The sequence below is a fragment of the Ictalurus furcatus genome, chromosome 25 (genome assembly GCF_023375685.1).
Source record: "Ictalurus furcatus strain D&B chromosome 25, Billie_1.0, whole genome shotgun sequence".
Taxonomy (NCBI): Eukaryota; Metazoa; Chordata; class Actinopteri; order Siluriformes; family Ictaluridae; genus Ictalurus; species Ictalurus furcatus.
The window spans coordinates 5,967,070-5,986,839 of record NC_071279.1 but is presented as its reverse complement, the minus strand read 5'-3'; the positions used below and the strand labels follow the sequence as shown (position 1 = coordinate 5,986,839).

General features: G+C 39.3%; 2 protein-coding genes across 4 annotated transcripts in view; both read left to right on the top strand.

Moving 5' to 3' along the window:
* evlb (Enah/Vasp-like b) overlaps positions 1 to 6,257 on the top strand; it is a 40,384-nt gene extending 34,127 nt beyond the window's left edge. Inside the window, exons 4-13 of one of the 2 annotated variants that reach the window (XM_053613908.1) lie at positions 1,304 to 1,367; positions 2,670 to 2,746; positions 2,939 to 3,216; positions 3,533 to 3,627; positions 3,738 to 3,783; positions 3,985 to 4,027; positions 4,379 to 4,439; positions 4,973 to 5,033; positions 5,140 to 5,197; positions 5,311 to 6,257. In XM_053613908.1, the coding sequence (XP_053469883.1) occupies positions 1,304 to 1,367; positions 2,670 to 2,746; positions 2,939 to 3,216; positions 3,533 to 3,627; positions 3,738 to 3,783; positions 3,985 to 4,027; positions 4,379 to 4,439; positions 4,973 to 5,033; positions 5,140 to 5,197; positions 5,311 to 5,348 (821 nt within the window). In that variant the 3' untranslated portion in view covers positions 5,349 to 6,257. The remainder of the gene's footprint in view (positions 1 to 1,303; positions 1,368 to 2,669; positions 2,747 to 2,938; positions 3,217 to 3,532; positions 3,628 to 3,737; positions 3,784 to 3,984; positions 4,028 to 4,378; positions 4,440 to 4,972; positions 5,034 to 5,139; positions 5,198 to 5,310) is intronic. The other variant, XM_053613909.1, reaches the window with a different exon arrangement.
* Positions 6,258 to 6,587: 330 nt separating this feature from the next.
* On the top strand, positions 6,588 to 19,402 carry yy1b (YY1 transcription factor b). Of its 2 annotated transcripts, XM_053613911.1 has the most exons (6): positions 6,588 to 7,302; positions 12,469 to 12,631; positions 15,123 to 15,158; positions 15,435 to 15,495; positions 15,796 to 15,954; positions 18,233 to 19,402. In XM_053613911.1, exons 1-6 carry the CDS (start codon positions 6,735 to 6,737, stop codon positions 18,413 to 18,415), a joined length of 1,170 nt encoding a protein of 389 aa, XP_053469886.1. In that variant the 5' UTR covers positions 6,588 to 6,734; the 3' UTR covers positions 18,416 to 19,402. The 2 variants fall into 2 exon arrangements, with proteins under 2 accessions (XP_053469886.1, XP_053469887.1); XM_053613912.1 differs by lacking the exon at positions 15,123 to 15,158 and having other exon boundaries at positions 6,589 to 7,302.
* Positions 19,403 to 19,770: the final 368 nt, after the last annotated feature.

Sequence of the window (19,770 nt, the reverse complement as noted above, 5' to 3'; positions counted from 1 at the left end):
TACAGACGCTCGATTGGGTTGGGATCTGGGGAATTTGGAGGCCAAGTCAACACCTTAAACTCACTGTCATGTTCCTCAAACCATTCTTAAACTATTTTTTGCAGATTTCCCTGCTTCCAACACATCAACATCGAAAACTGACTGTTCACTTGCTCCCTAATAAATCCCACCCCTTGACAAGTGCCATTGTAACAAGATAATCACTTATAGTTTTAATGTTATGACTGATATATATATATATATATATAAGCAGTATACTATGTGTACATGTGTAAATGTCAATCAGTTTTTGAAAACCCTGTTTCTATATTTGAACATTTTTCTTTAAATTCCAGTTTATACACTGTATATCATGTACTGTCCTGGTAACAGCACAAAATATTTAAGCATTTGACAGTAACTGTGCCAGCTGCGTAATGTCTGTTGTAATTTGTTTGGCTGCGAGATTTTATCCTGAACATTTACTATTTCCACAAATGAAAGCACTTGACATTCAGAATCCCTCGATACAGTGGGATTTTTTAATCCACTTTCTTATGTATACTATTTATGGGCGCCTCATTACACACAGATCATTCTGTAGTTAACTGTAAAATAAAGTAATGAGAAGACAGACATGGTAGATATATTGCCCTCATTGAGACAAGGAATTTTGTCAATATAAATGCGTTGTCTTGCACTGGAGTGTTCAAACATTCATGAACTCCGACAAAAGGACACAGGAAAACAGAAAGTACATTGCTTTAAGTAGTGACAGCCAGCTGGTATTTCTCCTATTAAAATATCAGTGAGAGTCTATACATGAAATCTAGTCACATATCATTATGAAAGATGCAAATTGTCTGCCAGCATGTACTAAATTTATAGAAGGATATAAGAGTAAGAGGAGTTGCTTTGATTAGATAATGCAGTGCATATTGCAGTATATCTTTTTTATATATATATATATATATAATTATGCTCATCTTGGGCACATTAAAGCCTGGTTTAAAAAAAGAAAACCAAAAACATATAATCATACAATATCATACTTCCATACCAACATCTGCCAAAGATTCAGGTTCAAAGGTCAGGCTCAAATGTCGAATATTAACTAACCCTTAAAAAGTCAGAACTTATTTTCCATTTATTAATTCAAAAGCATATTACATAATGACTATTATAAATTCAATAACTATGGTGAAACTAAAAGGAAAGAATGCTGTTATAAAAGCGAGGAATTAAAGATTGGACCCCCTGACAGATCCTGGCAGTTTTTATATTACATCCTGCAATCATCCTGTTCTCAACCTTCTGTTCTCAGGTCCAGCAGTTCAGCGGCATGTACAGAATGGCCCCACAGCAGAAGAACTGGAGGTGCAGAGAAGGTAAATTCCTACTTATAACTGCAGCGTAATTATGTGAGGCTCACAATGGGATGTGAGAGTCATGGGTCATGCAAAATAAGAGACATCATTCTCACTCATGATTGTTTAACAGGCAGAACGCTTTATTTATTCACATTCGGTGGATGACGCAGTCAGACTTAATGAGAAGTACCAGAATAGAAAATGTGGGGGTGACAGATCTGGAAGATTCTACAGAAAGGCTGCTTCTTGAAGTCCAAAGATGGAAGAATGAAATTGTGGCATGTTTGCAGTTATCAGGTCTGCTGTGTCAGAAACCTGCTGATGGAAACCTTCACATCTCTCTTCTTATCATCTATTCTCATATAGTGCTAGCAAAAAATATCAAGCAATATCTGTGATATAATGTATAAATGTAGTACTGTAGCAGAAGGACAGTTGTATGTAGATGACTTAAAATGGGCCGTGGTTGGATCTTCCAGCAGGGCAATGATCCAAAACATACATCAAAATCAACACAAAAAAATGGTTTACTGACCACAAAATCAATGTCCTTCCATGACCATCCCAGTCCCATGTATTCTCCAACCTCATCAGGCATTATAGAAGAAGACTCAGAGCTAGCACAAAGGGTGCCAATAATTGTTGCACACCTATATTTAACAAAGATTTTTTGGATAAACCTGTGTTGTGTTTGCAATTGTTTGATATCCATGAAAGCAGAAGATTTTTGTCAATTCCTTTGAACCAAAGATCAAAAGGTTAAACAATAAAGGCAATTTTTCACAGCCTTCTTCGCTCATATTTACCAAGGGTGCCAATATTAGTGGAGGGCACCGTATCTTAAAGAGGCACTATTACAACATGTTTTTGGCCCAACACGGAAAGTAACAATTCAAACTTCTGCTTCTTGCGCTCTTATTGAAAAGGTTCCATCTAGCAGTCTAAAGGTTTATTTGGTTTCTCGCTCTCTAGGGGAACCTTTAATGGTTCTGTGTAGAACCCTATAACTGTTGCTTTGCCTTTTAGGAACGATTCCAAGTCGAACCCCTTTAGAAAGGTAGCAACCTTTAATGGTTCTGTGTAGAACCCTATGACTGTTGCTTTGCCTTTTAGGAATGATTCCAAGTCGAACCCCTTTAGAAAGTTAGCAGTCTTAACTGCTAGCTTTCTAAACAGACTGAACAGACCCTAACTCTTCATTGCTGAGTGAGAAACTGTGAGGTCTTGTTGCATGACAGTAATTGCATGCTATTGAGCTGATTGTAATGCAGATTATATACTCTGCTCTCGGACTCTATAAATTGCATGTGTGCTCTGCAGGCAGATGGAGATACAGCAACAGCAGCAGCAGCAAATGCAGGCGCATATTGAGAGAGAGCGACGCTCATCCAACTCAGGTAGGAAATGAAGGAGCGGTATATAGATTAAGCATCAACTCCCACATACTTGCTAAGTATGAAACAAATTAGTGTGTGTGTTGGGGGGGCGGTATTTGTATTAGCTTAATTTGCTGTTCCCTGTGTTTTTATGTTATTTTTATTGTATTAACTTTTTAACGTTTCATCTATTATTCCCTTTTATTTTGGCAGGCTCCCCATTTCAGGGACATCCCGCAGTGCTCTCGGTGGCACCTCCAAGTATTGTGCCACCTGTCATGTCAATTGGAGGCCCATGCCCGCCTCCACCTCCTCCTCCTGCACCTCCTGGGCTTCCGCCTCCAACAGCAGGAGCCCCTCCTCCTCCTCCACCTCCCTTACCTCTGGGTGGAGGTGGGTATGGAGGTCATCATCATCACCACGAGGATGCACACGCACCAACAGGCCTCGCCGCCATGATCGCTGGGGCCAAACTGCGCCGAGTGCAGAGGGTCTGTTTCATCTTTGAGTTATGCAAATTGCAACATGTTATGTGATCTACTGCAAGGATTCATTAAAAACGAATCATTTGTTTATTCTGTATCACCACTGCTGCTATAATACGATGTCAACGGGATGCTCAGAATACTTGAAATTCATGATGTCTGTTAGTGGTTTCTAATAACATTGGAGATTGGAGCTGGTGTCAGTTCTATGATCTTAAATGAAGCTTGAGATTTCTGAAACCTATGTGCATGCAGCATGGTGGGGGTACTGTGTATACGGACGTGATGGTGTATCATTTGTGACTGCTCCGTTTGTTTACAGTCTGACGAGAGCTCAGGAGCCAAAAACGATGCCAATCGGACGAGCGGAGGAAGTGGAGGCCTGATGGAGGAGATGAATGCCCTGCTGGCACGACGGTCAGGAACAATTAAAAAAATTTAAACATCAAGGTGATATCTTTTTTTCTGGTTTGGAAAGTAGTATTGGAATAATTAATGCTGTTTTTTTTGCACTTCACAATTCGTAGACGAAAAGCAGCAAGCCAGTCAGAGAAAGACGGAGACTGCCAAAATGTAAGTACTTAGGTGTACAGGTTTTTTCTGACTTTCTGTGATATTTTAAACACAGATTTTTTTTTTTTTAACATAGAATCTTTTCCTGTTCCTTATCGCCTGTGTTCCTCTAAAGTAATAATTTACATGACTTGGGAAGCAGTGAACTGCTTAATTGTGTAGTTGGTAAGAAACATTTCATACGACTATGCTTTATTACAGGATGATGCAAATTCCTCTCCAATGTCTAGAGGACAGAACGCAGGTATGTGTTACGTAACCGTGATCTTTTAATGCTGCTTTGTGGATTTTTTGGGGGGTCTTTTTTCTTTAACAACAGGGAGTGCAGATGAAAATCCAAATCCATTTGAACAAATCTAATGAATAATGTATATTGTCCCTGTTCGATAAATAAAATATTCTCTGTGTCAACATATCCTTCATACTATAGACATTTCTAATTTATTATTGTATAACACAATGTCAAAAGTTAATGGTAATATTATTAACTTAGCTGATTCATGCTAATGATAAATTAATATGATTTAAAATAAGGTGAAGGAGGAGGGATTTCTGCTGTCAATCAGCCTGCAATCTTTTTTATTCTCACCTGCAGATGGTGCAAAGAAGCCGTGGGATCGAGCCAACTCCGCAGAGAGATCATCACTGGTATCAAGGTGAGAGAGTCTCACAGATCATGGAATATCACCAGCACAATTAAGGGCTATTAAACAATAATGCCAATGTTACCATGAATTACATGATTCATCTTTAATTCCTTTCACTGACTCCTCTGAATGAATCAGTGTTGGTTGTGGAAAACGCTAATTGTTGTCCTGAAAAAAGCATATTAGTTTCACATTAGTTTCACATAAGTGTTTCAGATGATTTTACATGCTAAGGGAAAGATGGCTGTGATATTAATCAGTGTAATAACAATAACATACTTGTATAGACATTTCATACTTGAAATGCAGCTCCACTGTGGGACTAAAGTATGTCGATGAAGTATTTAACCCCTTAATCTCTCGAGTTACTGTTCAATTATCTGCAGTATATCATATTATTCAGTATTTGCTATGACTTATTCAGTAACTACAGTAAGACTAATTTACATCAATAAATGATGTAGTTATGATAATGAGGAATGTATGCCTGGACCCACCAGTTAAACTTTCTGATCATGAGTCTGTGTGTGTGATCTGTTCAGAGTTCGACCCGTGGGCAGTAGCACTGACACAGACGCCTTAGACTTGGATAGAATGAAACAAGTAAGCGTTTAATCTTGTTAAACTGAGCTATATGTTAACTATTATTACTACTACTGCTGCTTACTGCTTTGTTTTGTTTATTTGCTGTTCACTTCTTTACCCGTAGGAAATCTTGGAAGAAGTTGTTCGTGAATTGCACAAAGTGAAAGATGAAATCATTGATGGTATGTTCAGAGATTTCATGAAAAAATTACAATTATGGTAAAATGAGACCGTACATATGCTAAATGAATCATGAATTAGTAAGTAACTTGTGCGTTTTTATTTTCTCTTCCAGCCATTAGACATGAACTTAGTAGAATTAGCACGACATAATCTCCCAGCCTCATGTGACCCCTCTTTTACGAGCCCTGACCCCTGGCAGGAACTGCTGTAGCTGAAGAGGGGATGACACCCAGCAACGTTACCGCCATGTTAAAGCAAATGGATCAGTTTGCTTTAATATGTAGTCTACATTGTGGTACTCCTCAGATATAAAAACAGATGGAAGACACTTGCACTGACCTCTCTGTTTTCTGGTTTAAATTTATATTGACCTTTTTACGTCTTTAATGTCTTTATAGGAATTTGTTCTAGATTTTTCCCCCTTTTTGGATTGCTTTTGTTATTATTATTATTATTATTATTATTATTATTATTACTATTATTGGTAGCAGTGTTTATTTGGGTGGTAGTACGTATTTATTCAGTGATTTAATAATAATAATAATAATAATAATACACTGAACATTGCCCATGTCTACATTTTATATTGTTTGACTTTTATTTTCCTTTGTTTGTGTTAAAAATATTTGTTTCTCACCATGATTTTGTAAGAGTATTTTTTAACTCCTTTTGGCAACACAGATGTGTAACCACTGACAGGAAGGTGGAACATGACACTGAGGGACAGGAGACAAACTTTCTTTTTGGATATTGCGATCTTACAGCAAAAAAAAAAAACAAAAACAAAACAAACAAACAAAAAAAAACACACTACACCAGAGTATTTGTGACCATGTTGTTAATAAAAATGTTTATTGCCTAAAAGGGTACAGTGATATATTGTTTGTTTTGAATTTCCCCTTTTTTGACTACGTGCTTTCAAGTACATGAAATAAAGTTGTGAACATGTCTTGCATAAATTAGGTGATATGATTAATTTGTGAGAGATTTGTACAGGAATCCACTTCAAGCGCGCCCTCTAGAGGACATAACCCTGTTAGCACAATTCCGTTTTATATTTAATTTAATATTACAATGCAAGAGACTGAGAAAAAAAAACATACATAAGGCATCTGTGTGGTTCTCCTGAGCTTTTATTTTTCACTGATTGTACTTTGTACAAATTTTCACTCAGTGGCAAAATAAAAAAAGGAAAACACTCGATTCGTCAGTATATACAATAAATGCAGAAAAAAAAACTAAACAAGACATTTCGGAATAAATTTGTTGACTTAATCTTACGGTGAATAACACATCTATGTATTTAATTATTATATTTTGTCACGCTCCATCTGTCATGAATCTGCTGGCAATGAGCGTTTTTCTCAAATCTCGCGAGATCTGAAACTCAAACGGAGAGGCGACGGGATCTCGTTGCGAGGCGAAGCGGAGTTATTTGTATTATCGGAGAGAAGAGGGAGGGCAGCTATCGTTTCTCTGTGAGGGAGTGTGTGTTTGTGGGGGTAACGAGCGCTGTGTGCGTGCGCGCGCGTGTATATGTGTGTGTATATGCAAGCAGGCAAGCTGGCGGAATTCAACATGGCATCCGGGGAAACGCTGTATATCGAGACAGACGGCTCGGAGATGCCGGCTGAAATAGTGGAACTTCATGAAATAGAAGTGGAGACGATTCCGGTGGAAACGATCGAGACCACGGTGGTCGGGGGCGACGATGATGACGAGCACCAGCCCATGATCGCGCTGCAGCCGCTCGTAACAGACGACCCGAATCAGGTCCACCATCAGGAGGTGATCCTGGTGCAGACCCGGGAGGAGGTAGTCGGCGGGGACGAGTCCGATCTGCGGACAGACGATGGGTTTGAGGACCAGATCCTCATCCCGGTGCCCGCTCCCGGGTCAGAGGAGGAGTACATCGGGCAGACTCTGGTCACGGTAGCTGGGAAGAGTTCCATGGGCCGGATGAAGAAGGGGGGAAGCGGTGGAAAGAAAGCGGGTAAAAAGACATACCTGAGCGCCGGAGAAGCCACTGGGAGAAAATGGGAGCAAAAACAGGTGCAGATAAAGACTCTGGAGGGAGAATTCTCCGTGACGATGTGGGCGTCGGGTAAGTTTGGTTCTGACAAATTCGTAAGTTTCTCTGCTCGCTGGTTTGTGTTGTCGATACAAAGCGCGGCCTTGCAGGGCGTTGTCTTTTCTACATTGCTCTATTTTCACTGACTGTTCCGATAGAGTAATGGCTGGACTCTCTTTTCGAGACTTCTGTGCGCGAACATGCGAAGAGTTCGACTCTTGTGTTTTTGTTTTGAAGGGAAGCCATGTTTTAAGTGTTGCTGGGCGCCGCCATGTTCCCCGAGTCCAGTATGGCGGCCCGAAAACATGGCGATGGCGCGGCCGAACGAAGATGGCGGCCGTTTGCTGGCGCGAGCGCGCTGCTCGTGTAGAGTCTAGGCCGCTAGTCTGGAAGCTAACTTGTTAGCTCAGGGTTTAATATGTACTACAAAAGCACACGTCAGTTTCAGTAGATAATATAAACGTTATGACACAGTTCTGCTGTGATACGGTTATAAAATACAGTATTAGGCTAACGGGGTTATCTCTTGAGTCATTACAGTTGCGTCTACCAACACTGTATGTAGCTAGCAGGCTAACTAGGATACGTTTCACCTTATATAGCTGGCTAACTAAATTAGCAACAACAGCTGTCGGCTAGTACTGATGCCCTACATGGTTTCCGATTCGGTCTTTGTAAAAACAACACTTTATTCAACCCCTGACTGATAGAAATTTGTATTACAATACTCTTTTTCCCCCCTCGTTTGTTCGAACTCGTTAATGTTTATTAACAGTCGTGTATACAGCTCTTTACTGTAAGGAATAAGTGAATTACTCGGTAAATGAGGTTCCCTGTGCAACAAAGCGAGAGACTTCCCCGTGTGATCAGACAGATGGTATAATAAGTAAATCCTGCTTGCCCTGAGAATTAATCTCAACATTTTTGTCCTGTATTATTAATTTGCTTGTAGTTTAGCCGTATCTAATCCCACCACATGTACACGGTGTTGGGTTTTATGAAGCAGTGTTGCTGATTTCATTTCTATTTCCTCATCCTACTGACCACAAAGTCCATACATTATTAACCGACATGCACTGTAAAGTGTGTATAAATAGTTCCAAGAGAAACACCCCCAAGCTGCCACTATGCATGCTAACCTGTACAGGCGTATGGTGCACTCACAGTCCACTTTATTAGGAACACGTGTACATTCATGGAGTTAGTCAGTCATGTGGCAGCAGCACAATGCAAAAATCACACAGAGCTTCAGTTAATGTTTACATTAAGCATCAGAATGAAGGGAAAAAAAGTGTCATCTCTGTGTCTTTAACTGTGTCATGGGTGTTGGTACTACATGGGTTGTGTTTGAGCCTTTCAGAAGACTGCTGATCTCCTGGGATTTTCACACACAGCAGTCTGTAACATTTACACAGAATGGTGTGAAAACTAATAAAAACTTCCTGTGAGCAGAGGGTCTGCTGGCTGAAACACTGTAGATTAGAGTGATTAGAGGAGAATGACCAGACTGGTCTGAGCTGACTGGAAGTCTATAGTAGGGTTGAACGATATACCGGTACTACGGTAGTATCCCGATACTAAAGTCTCAAAATACCGCCGATGCCACTGTTTTTTTTTTTTTTTTTTTTTAAACACAGTAGTACCGTAAGTAATGTTGTTGAATGTGTGACAGTTAATACTATTTTCCCTAAAACGACACATCTCACTGCTTTTGCAGAATACACAAAGGTTAGTGACACTTCGTTTAATCTAAATTATTTACATTAATCTTTAAAAATGTCCTGTTTGCTACCAAGCGAGCTAACAGTGTGCTAACCGCGGTGTGTAAATCATAAAATTAGCCTTGTTAGTGAGCTTACGTTATGCGTTTAAATAATAAAAATCAGCGTTCGAATTGGGCTTTTTGAAATGTGAGTACTGGAAAACCTTGGAAATAGATATTTTCTGTCTAGCGGTGTTTAAAAAGTGCTTGAATTGTAAAAAGTCAATAAATACGAAATCGCTAAATAACTTTTTAAAGTGTTTGTATTTGTGTTCTATCGAAAATAATCATTTTACTTAAATTATGACTCTCCGCTGCAGCCCTGACCCCCCCGCCCCCTTTTTTGGAGTTCATTTCCAAATTCAGTTATTTATTCCTAATGTGTTCATTCTTGGTTCTCTGAGGACAATTTCCATTTGCATGATTTCATTGCTCTAGGGAACAACAGATTAAATATGTGGCACATTGAATTAGTTGCCTGCCAGTTGTATGATTGTTCTTGAGTTTTTCCAAAACCCAGTTATTCATTCTCATTAATAATGTATTCAGAGGAAAATCTGGTTTGTCTATTTTCATTTATATCTATGTAATTGTGTAAATTTGGTTTATTTTGTAGTTTGAATTATGAATTAACACAGTATTGCTTGGTATCGTGATACTTCAGCTGGTATAGTATCGCAAGATGTGTTTATGGTATCGTGGCAACCCTAGTCTATAGTAATTCAAATAAACACTCTTTACAACCGTGGTGTGCAGAAAAGCATCTCAGAATGCACAGCACATCAGACTTTGAGGTGGATGAGCTACAACAGCACAAGACCACATCAGGTTCCACTACTGTAAGACAAAACAAGAATCATGAGCACAGACTCACCAAAACTGGACAGCTGAAGACTGGACAATGACCGGGTGGGTTCCCTAGGAACGCCACATTCAAATTCAGAGATCAGACATTTTCTTCATTCTGATGTTTGATGTGAATGTTACCTGAAGCTCTTGACCTATATCTGCATGATTTTTTGCATTGCACTGCTACCAAATGACTGACTGATAAGATAACTGTATGAATAAATAAAGTGGACAGTGAGTGTATATTGATTTGCATAGAAAACAACACCCCATGTGTGCACCCTGTCTAACAATGACAAGTCATGCACAAGGATCACTAATACTGGACTCAATATTTAAGAGCAATATGCTACCTTACTCGTGTACAACAATGGGCAAACTCTTGCTATTTATAATTTACTATGGAGTTACTCTATGGCACCTACAGCTGTAATCAAAATTATTCAACCCCCATTGCAAATCAGGTTTATTGTCAAAATGTACAGACTTTCAGCTGTTTGCAATGAAAAAAAACTCAAACAAAAGCAATTGAAATGGTTCAACACAACGAATGCTTCGAGTGGTTTCTCCAAATTCAACTGAAAATGCAACCAATAATGACTTCTCCAGTTTCAAAATTATTCAAAACTTTCATGGCAAGCATTTTTAGTACTTAGTAAAGCACTCTTTTGCTGTTATGACCTGTTGCAGATGAGATGCGTAGCTTCTGGCAGCGTTCCTGAGGAATCTTAGTCCATTCCCCATGAGGAATGGCCTCCAGTTCAGTGATATTTTTGGGTTTGTGTGCTGCAACGCCTTCTTCAAATCCCACCAGAGATTTTCTATGGGGTTCAAATCAGGTGACTGTGATGGCCCTGTAGAATCTTCCAGGATTCTTCTGCAACCAAGCCTTGGTGGTATTTGATGTATGCTTGGGATCATTGTCCTGTTGGAAGGTCCAACGACACCCAAGCTTCAGCTTCCTCACAGACGGCATGACGTTTTCTCCTATGATTTCCTGATACTTCAATGAATCCATCTTGCCTTCCACATGCTGCAAGTTTTCAGTGCCAGAGGAGGCAAAGCAGCTCCAGAGCATCACCGAGCCACCACCATGCTTGACTGTGGACAGAGTGTTCTTTCTTCATTCTTCTTTCTCCTGAAATACCTCCGACCCATCGTGCTGAAAACTTCCAGTTTGTTTCAGAGCTCCACAGAGCAAAATCCCAAAACTCATGTGGCTTATTTATGATATTGAGCCGACTTTTCTTGTGCTTTTGGGTCAGTAGTGGTATACGTCTTGGAGTTCTGGCATGGAAATGTTCTGCTTTTAGCCTTACTGTGCTCACTGAAACCTCCGTGCCTTTTGCCACAAAGTCTTGCCGCAGGTCTCTTGCAGTCACTCGAGGGTTTTTCACAACCTGCCTTCTCAGAAATTTGTTTGCAGCCGTTGATAGCTTTCTTTTTCTGCCCGGTCCAGGTATTTCATAAATTTTCTACCCCTAGCCAGTTCAGGTATTTCATCAGCTCAAGCACACCTGGTGCAACTGATGAAGCCCTTGATTAGTAGTATCAGGTGTGCTTGAGACAACACCTGTTTTGCATATTTGTGCTGTTGTGAATGATTCTATTCAGGTGGTTGAATAATTTTGAAACTGGAGAAGTCATTATCACTTGCATTTTCAGTTGAATTTGGGGAAACCACTTGAAGCATTCGTTGTGTTGAACTATTTCAATTGCTTTTGTTTGATTTGTTCATTGCAAACAGCTGAAAGTCTGCAGATTTTGACATTAAACATGATTTGCACTGGGGGTTGAATCATTTTGATTGCAATTGTATATACTCATGATGCGTTTACTTATTTATGACATGCAGTATTCCACTTCCCTGCTACTTCTCACTTCTCATTGTTTGCACTGATTACACTGCACCGTGCCAGTTTACTACACACTAGGTGCTCAGTTGTGATTCTTGTTGATTGCGCTAATGCAAGTCAGACTCGTGTATTTTTAGCACCAAAAAATACACATCTGATGCACAAACATCTGTATGTGTTCAGTACTACAAAGTTCAATGGTTTTTCAGTACCACAGAGGAGCAAGCAATTCAATAGTCTAAATTTCAAGTCTGTATTTATAGGTTAATGCTATGATGGTGTGACTAGAGACAAGTCAAATTGCACATGCAAATGTCATTTGAATGGGCAGATTGAAAGATACCGGATGATATTTGCCTGTCTTTGTACGGTCCGTAGATCTCACTCTGTAACAGTGTCAGCTTATTCTCCTAGAAATGATCAACATGTACAAAAAGCATAATACGTTATAGAGTTGTTTTAAGCAGTGTGTTGGATATCAGATGATGCCAGGTGTTCTGGTGCTTTTGCCATAGTAATGTTTTCAGCATTGAAATATAAATTTTTATTTGTATCAGAGTGAAAGTAATCATCTAGAAAACTATAATCATTCTGTAATCTGTGTGAACAAAACAAGCCATAACTAGTTACACTGACATTGTACACTTTCTGCAAGATTTTCATAAAATGTTTTGTCGTATACTTTTGTTTGCTGTTTAATAATTTGTAGTATATAATGTGCTTTCATTCCAGATGATAAAAAGGACATTGACCATGAAACAGTGGTGGAGGAGCAGATTATTGGAGAGAATTCTCCTCCAGATTACTCTGAATACATGACTGGAAAAAAGCTTCCTCCCGGTGGCATCCCGGGCATTGACCTCTCTGACCCCAAACAGCTCGCGGAATTTGCCAGGTGAGATGTATACAAGCATACATACACACACACACACACACACACACACACAAATGGATTTATGTAACTGCTGACTGAGGTTGGCTACTGTAAATGACTAGTGTGTTTTTTTGTGAGAACTGACTTGTCAAACGCCCCTGAGCAACATATAATTTGGGTAATGAGTTGTCTGCACTTATGGAGAAAGAAACGTTTGTATATGATTGTAGTAGTGTAGGCCAGGGTTTCTCAGTCCTGGTCCTAGGCTCTGTTCCTCATACGCGGATTACTATGTTAGGTGGTTTGGTTAAATTTGGGCTCTTTTATAAGGAAAAAAAATGGCGTCAGTTTGAACAAAAAGATTACAGCTTAAGGTTAACTTAATACGTTTATATTGTGGAGGCTTATGCATTAGTTAAGCGACGTATGGAAAAAAATGGTCCCTTGACCTGCATATTTTGTTGTTTTTCCTGCCCCCAATCACCTGATACAACTAATCAGATGATCAACAAGCCTGAAACCGACTGAAGTGGTCGAGTTAGAGAAGGGAAAATGACATGCAAGATGGGGGTACTCTCAGGAACAGGACTGAAAAACACTTACGTGGGTAATAAGGGTTTGTGCTAGTGAGCGTGACCTTGTGAGGTCACTCCAGGGGTGTCGTTTAACAAAGATGTATACACACAGTTTTGTGTGTCAACTGTCTTTACACATAGAATATTATTCACAGATTTCATTTTGTGCTTGAGGATGTGTGGATATTTTTCACTCCTGACCATGGACGGTGGTCGAAAAGTATGATCTTGGGTAAAACTGATTATGAGGACCTTCCATCTCGTGTTACTGTTCAGCATAACCGCATAATCGACGGAGTAATTACTGACGTTCGTGCTCACAAGGTGACACCAGACTGGTGACGGATGAAACGTGAAGTAAAATTGTATAACAGACGTATATTTAAAGATTCATCAGGATGGTTCCTTGCTTGGAGATTTAGCACACAGCTTTGTGTAGGGAATGTGTTTAGAAGGGGCGCACAAACCTCTTTGCTGAGAGCGATCAGTGGATCGTTATTCAGCTTTGTTTGCCCAATGCAGTTTTAGTTCATCTCTCTTGTAGAGTTTTTAGCCACTGGTACATTTCCGTGAGAAATTGCAGACAGGTCTGGTATTTTCCCACCGACTTTGAGCTAAATAATGACCCATCTTGTGTGAATTTGTATCGCTCACTGTGCAATACATTACATTTCTATCTAAGGCAGCGGATAAGACGACGATAATGAGAGATTTTCACACCATCGCATGGTCTCAATGTAAATTAGGGCAATAAAATGCAGACATGAAGCCATACAATCTAAGAAAATTTATATCTTAGACAAACCACTTATAAAATAATGAAATAGTCCATTTTTGTTTACTCTTCTTTGTGCAACACTATCTCCACTTCATTGACTGAGTTTATCTTCTTAGATATTTTGACATGGTCCATGTCCTCAGCAACAAACAGACCCATGAGCAGGCTGCTGGGCTTTTTGAAGGGAAGCTGTTTACCATATATGGTGTTTTGGGGGCGTATCTTTATACAAACGCGAGTGGTCATGCACGAGCAGAGCAATTTAGGATGTATGGGATTCGTCATTTATCGTCCATTGTGTACAGCTGTGTGAACGCACGTGTGATATTTATATGTGATATTTATGGGCATTTGCCCATATTTCTTTGTGTCCGTCCTGGCACTTTAAAAACACAGATGTAGAATTTGTTCTGCGCGTGCTTTGATAAATCAGACCCCAGCTCCTTAACCTTCAACTATACAGCTCAGTGTATTCGGATAAAAACACATGTTAGATAAATGAGTTGCTGTAGAGCCATGAACCCATCATGTTCACTGTATTAAATTTCCTAGTATATTCTTTCCATTGTATGTTCCATGTATTATGTGGGGAAAGCGGTCAGTATTGCTAATGAATGCTCTGACGTTCTGCTCAGCACACTGACTGGAGAATGCGCTGTGACTTGAAATCGATCACCATTAAAATGCTCTCTGGTTAGGGTTTTTGAAAGGATTTGTCACAAACTAGAAATCCTGTTAGCAGCTAATTACAGATCATAGCTCTGTGTGGAACTCTTAGGAAGTCAAGACTGAAGAAATGGCTATAAATGATTTTTCCTTCAGCTTGAGACCATTGTGAGATTAATGAGTTGAAGCATGAATTACAGTTTCAGAGTGAAAATCAGATTTGCTAGATGCATTTATATACATTTATTTTAGTATGTATTTTTATTTTATTTTTTTTTTTTTTATCTCTGTGTGTGTGTGTGTGATTTCCAGTGGGCATATTTTGTGTATTGTGTAAAGCCAGAATTCCAGTTTACATGGTAATACACTTGGTGCATGGCATGCAATGAAATAAAATGAATTCGTGTTACAGTAAACAGTGTTTACATTTCAATCATGCATGTTTTAGTCTACATTTTAATCTACAAGTATTAATTGAGGTCTTTTCTTACAGTAACAATAGCGGCTCTTTGGGTCGCACTTCAGTACGGTAAGACACAGACCTGCGGATTGTCAATCATACTGGTGTCAGAGCTTGTATATTTCTCAATGGGTCTATAAGGGGCTAAACTCTGCTGTTCACAGGGGACACTGGTGGTATAACTGTTAGTCTCAGCTATTTTGGTCACGGTCTCTGTGCTTTGCTGTGATGTGTTCACATGAGACACTACATAATGGGAGAATTGTTGTTCTTTTGAGCAATAAATACAATAATATTTTGCCTTAATTCGGCTCATCAGGCACCATGTTCTTTCTGTTCTCTCAGAATGAAACCACGAAAGGTCAAAGAGGATGATGCACCCAGAACGATAGCCTGTCCCCACAAAGTAAGTGTGTTTGTGATGTATTCAAAATTCTTCAGTATTATTTACTCATCTTTTTTTTTTTGGGGAAAGCTAAGAATATGTAAGCAACTTCACTGTCCATGACTGTAACATGCATTCACAAGCCTCTTACACCATGCTGCTGTTGAATTCTCAACAGGGCTGCAAAGCAAATCTCAGCTTTATATTAATATCTTAATTAATTAACCGTGTTATGATGCGTTGCACTTTACGGGTTCTTGGTAGCAAGCTTTGATTTGGTCTTATTAATTCAAGTTGGCGTAAACTGTCTGTTTCTTTCAGGGATGCACCAAGATGTTCAGGGATAACTCTGCAATGAGGAAGCACCTCCATACCCATGGGCCCCGGGTTCATGTGTGCGCAGAGTGCGGGAAAGCCTTTGTAGAGAGTTCAAAACTAAAGCGCCACCAACTTGTTCACACCGGAGAAAAACCTTTCCAGGTTAGTATATACCAAGGATATCAAAGTCAAAATCTGCCTTATTGTGAGACCCTGAAAGGCCGGAAACAAAGACTATTCTTTTCTTTTCTTTTTTTTTTTAACTTAATTCTAAAAGAACTTTTGTTTTAACATTATTTCATTGCTTCACATCAATAACTGGCTTTGAAATTAGAATAGTGTGTTTCTTGGAAAAAGACGGGCTAACACAACTACTGGGTGTCCCGAAAGTCTCTATACACGGGGGAAATTAGCACTTTTTAGCAAAGTGTGGCTTTATTTGCAAAACTTCCTTTACATGATTTCCATTTCTTTGTAAGCACACACAGTCATCTCTCACACTCATGATGAACTTGTGTTAACACATCTGGTGTTGTGCATGTAATTGCATGTCCATCATAACTTTGTAGCTTCCTGATCCAGCCATGAGAATGACTTCAATATGTTCTTCCTTTGTTAAAGGCATTCCTAAAGGCTATCCTGACGGAGATATATATATCTCCCCCAGTATAACCTTTAGGAATTTTACCCCAATTACTATTTTAAAACTTTTCAGTGGAACTGTGATAAAGCTATTTTATGGCAATAATGGTTTATGATGTATTGTGTCATAAATGATTAAATAACCGGTTTGTGTCATCACCGTTCCTACTACTGTCCACGTAAATTGTGTGAGCATGTTGCACTTATCAATTTTATTTTGTATATTTTCTCACCACACTAAAATTAATTCCTGGTTGCACCATTGCCAACACCTGCCATATTTCTGGATAGTTTTTTAATTGCGAGTTTGACATCAATCACCACAGTTACTGTTGAAATGCTGATTAAAATCGGCACCTGTGAGATGTGAGGCCGCGTGCTGTACAGTGGTCATCGCTACACTACAGATCTAATGTGAATTCTAGATATAGTAAAAACGTTGAGTAGTAGTGTACTACGAGCGGTTTCAATATTATTTTATTCCCAAGTTCATGCAGGCCGAATGAAATGTGAGAGCGGGCCATATTTAGCCTGTGGGCAGTGTGCGTGATATGTGCGGTCTAAACACTTGGCCAAAGTGCTTTTTCCCCATTGCACATTTTAAAACAAGAACAGGCTTAAACAGGAGCCAGTAGAGCATGAGGTTCTAGTCGTAGCTAATTTTTCACCAACTGTGATGACCGTGAAAGCACCTGCATGAACATTTCAGCATGCAGGGACCCCATTACTGGGTCCTAAATGGAAGAAATGCTTGGATTAATTTTGTTCCTTTAAACTCATTGATTTACTCTGCTTGGTTAACTAGCTTATATTGGCTGAAATGAAGTTACTGATAAAAAGGCTCATTGATAAAATGTTTTTCAATTTTCTCAATGTCCCTATTCAGACTGATTTAATTGCTCACAGAGAGGTCGGGTAATGAAGTTTTCACCGTTATATCTTGGGATTTTAGTCCTGCCTGAATCTGTCGTGTCAATAATTTTTATGGGGTGTGTGTTCCTGTTTCTGGGAAGATTACTTTCTTATACCTCCTGTAAAAGGGCCAGTAGGAATATCCCCAGGTAATATAAATCCAGCCTGAATAGACGTAGAGGTGGAAATTGCATTATACCCTGTACAGGAAAGAGATTTTGTGCTTTGAGTACATAGCACAAGAGTAGCTTACACGCATGTTATGGGCATGTTGCCTTGTAATGCAATTTTCATGGCCATAACAAGCAGTTAAAGGTCAAAACCATCAATATGCATCGACCTGAGGTGTACCTGTATAGAATTTTTGGTATGGTGAATTGTAAGACACTGCTATCTTCGGCGGTTTATGAAGAGATCACTGATTCTGTGTGAATTGATGATAATTACTACTGCTGTTCTACAGCAACATTACCTAACAGCAGTGCTTGAAATGGAGAGAAAAGAAGTGCCAGTACACTCCTTTCTGGCATTGTTGTGTCAATGTTTGCAGCAAACAAGAGAGATGGATAAACAAGGTGACAGTATATTTGTAAAGACATTATTGAGGCATTAATATATGAATATTTGGTACTGGCCTGATGCCCAATGGAAAGGCACAGTTCCAGTTTTCTGGTGTTGAAATGTCTGATACTTTTTGCAATGGAGAAAAGAAGCGACCAAAGATTTGCCTTGAGTCATGCTTGTATACGTTGCAGACGTTACCAGAATAAAGCGCTTACTGAATATGAATGAATGTTTGTTTAATTTACACACACAAGCCTCTGTTGATGCCATGGAATATGTGGGTAATAGAGAGCTAAATTCTCTGTTTATCTCTCCTACCTAGTGCACTTTCGAGGGCTGCGGGAAACGCTTCTCCCTGGACTTTAACCTCCGCACGCATGTACGAATTCACACTGGAGACCGCCCATATGTCTGTCCTTTCGATGGCTGCAATAAAAAGTTTGCTCAGTCTACCAATCTCAAGTCGCACATCCTAACACATGCAAAAGCCAAAAACAACCAATGAGCAGCTCGTTCTGCATTTTTCTTTTTACACCTGAATCCAGCCTCAACGTGACAGCATCTTAAAAACACTGGAGGTATGAACTGTGCTCGTCTGTAGTTCTCCTAAGGAGTGCAGAAATGATGACCCAAAGGCCTTGGGGTTTAATTACGGCATATTGTAAAAGACACAAAGTGATACATTGGGAACCCCTGTGTTCTTGAATCAGCCCGCTAAGCGTGTGGCCCTTACTGAGGAGCAGAGCACGGCTGTGTCCGGCCCAGCAGCCCATCCCACCTTGTGATGGCTTACTGCAGCCAGCAGAATGATGGATCTCATGGACACTCATCTGTAGACGTTACTTTTTACCACAGTAAGGAACAAGGAACATTTTGGCATTTGCTCCATTTCTTTTCACTATTCCATCAATTTCACCAGTCTGCATAGATATAGCTTTTAATTTTGTATTTTTCCAAGTGTGCATATTGTACACTTATTTTTGGAATGTACTTAGTAATGCAACCTTGTGATTATTCTTTATCCCTAAGGATTTAAGGTTTTGCTTGGGGTGTGTTCCTGAAAGGGTTGATTTATAGTTTACTGTAAGACAATACTTCAAAAGTATTTTATGTAAAAATAAAAATAAAAAAAAAAGTTCTTTTTTTCTTTCATTTTCTCTTTGGTTGTAATCTAACCATTGAATAATCCTGTATACGTGTATTGTATGACTGTATGAAGATCTTGTACAAATGGACAGCAGTGTGATTTCAAGTGTTTACTGCCTTAAGGCGTTCAGTCATCAGTTGCTTTCTCTTTTGTCACATGGCAAGGAAACATGAATTCACGTTTTAAACCCATATATTGAACCGCGTCTCACGATAAACCACAATGTGAGAGTTTGTTTTTTGTTTGTTTGTAATGTATTATAAAGGCCTAAATCATGAAATATTCTTTGTTAATACTTGCATTGTCATGTATTTCAGTCTACAATTAAAAACACAAATGCCTCAGTGTTTTCTCTGTGCTTCATTATATGCCTGTAGGAAAGCAAGCCTTTAAAGTGAACGATACACTAGTGCACAATTGGTCCATGTTAGTGCAGGCGTATTAATATCCTACAAAAAGCAGAGCTATACCGAATGCCATCCTCTTAATCCTTGATCTCTGAAGTGTTTTTTCTTACTGACTTGGAATATGTGCTGACCTCTTGTGGTCAAGATATGAAGAGGTTCGTCATGCCCTTGTTTTCGCAAATGACTTCCTTGTTATTCCTTAGTGTCAGTGTGATTGCGATGGGAGATGAAGAACTGCTCTTCATGGAGAGCTGTTTCAGTGCCGTTGCTTAACATTGTAAACTTGAGTCCGCTTTTGTATTTTAA

Coding starts and splice junctions, on each gene's coding strand:
- yy1b (XM_053613911.1), top strand. CDS start 6,735: ATGTGTGTGTATATGCAAGCAGGCAAGCTGGCGGAATTCAACATGGCA. Junction 15,159..15,434: donor TTGGGTCGCACTTCAGTACG/GTAAGACACAGA, acceptor CTGTTCTCTCAG/AATGAAACCACGAAAGGTCA. Junction 15,496..15,795: donor CGATAGCCTGTCCCCACAAA/GTAAGTGTGTTT, acceptor TGTTTCTTTCAG/GGATGCACCAAGATGTTCAG.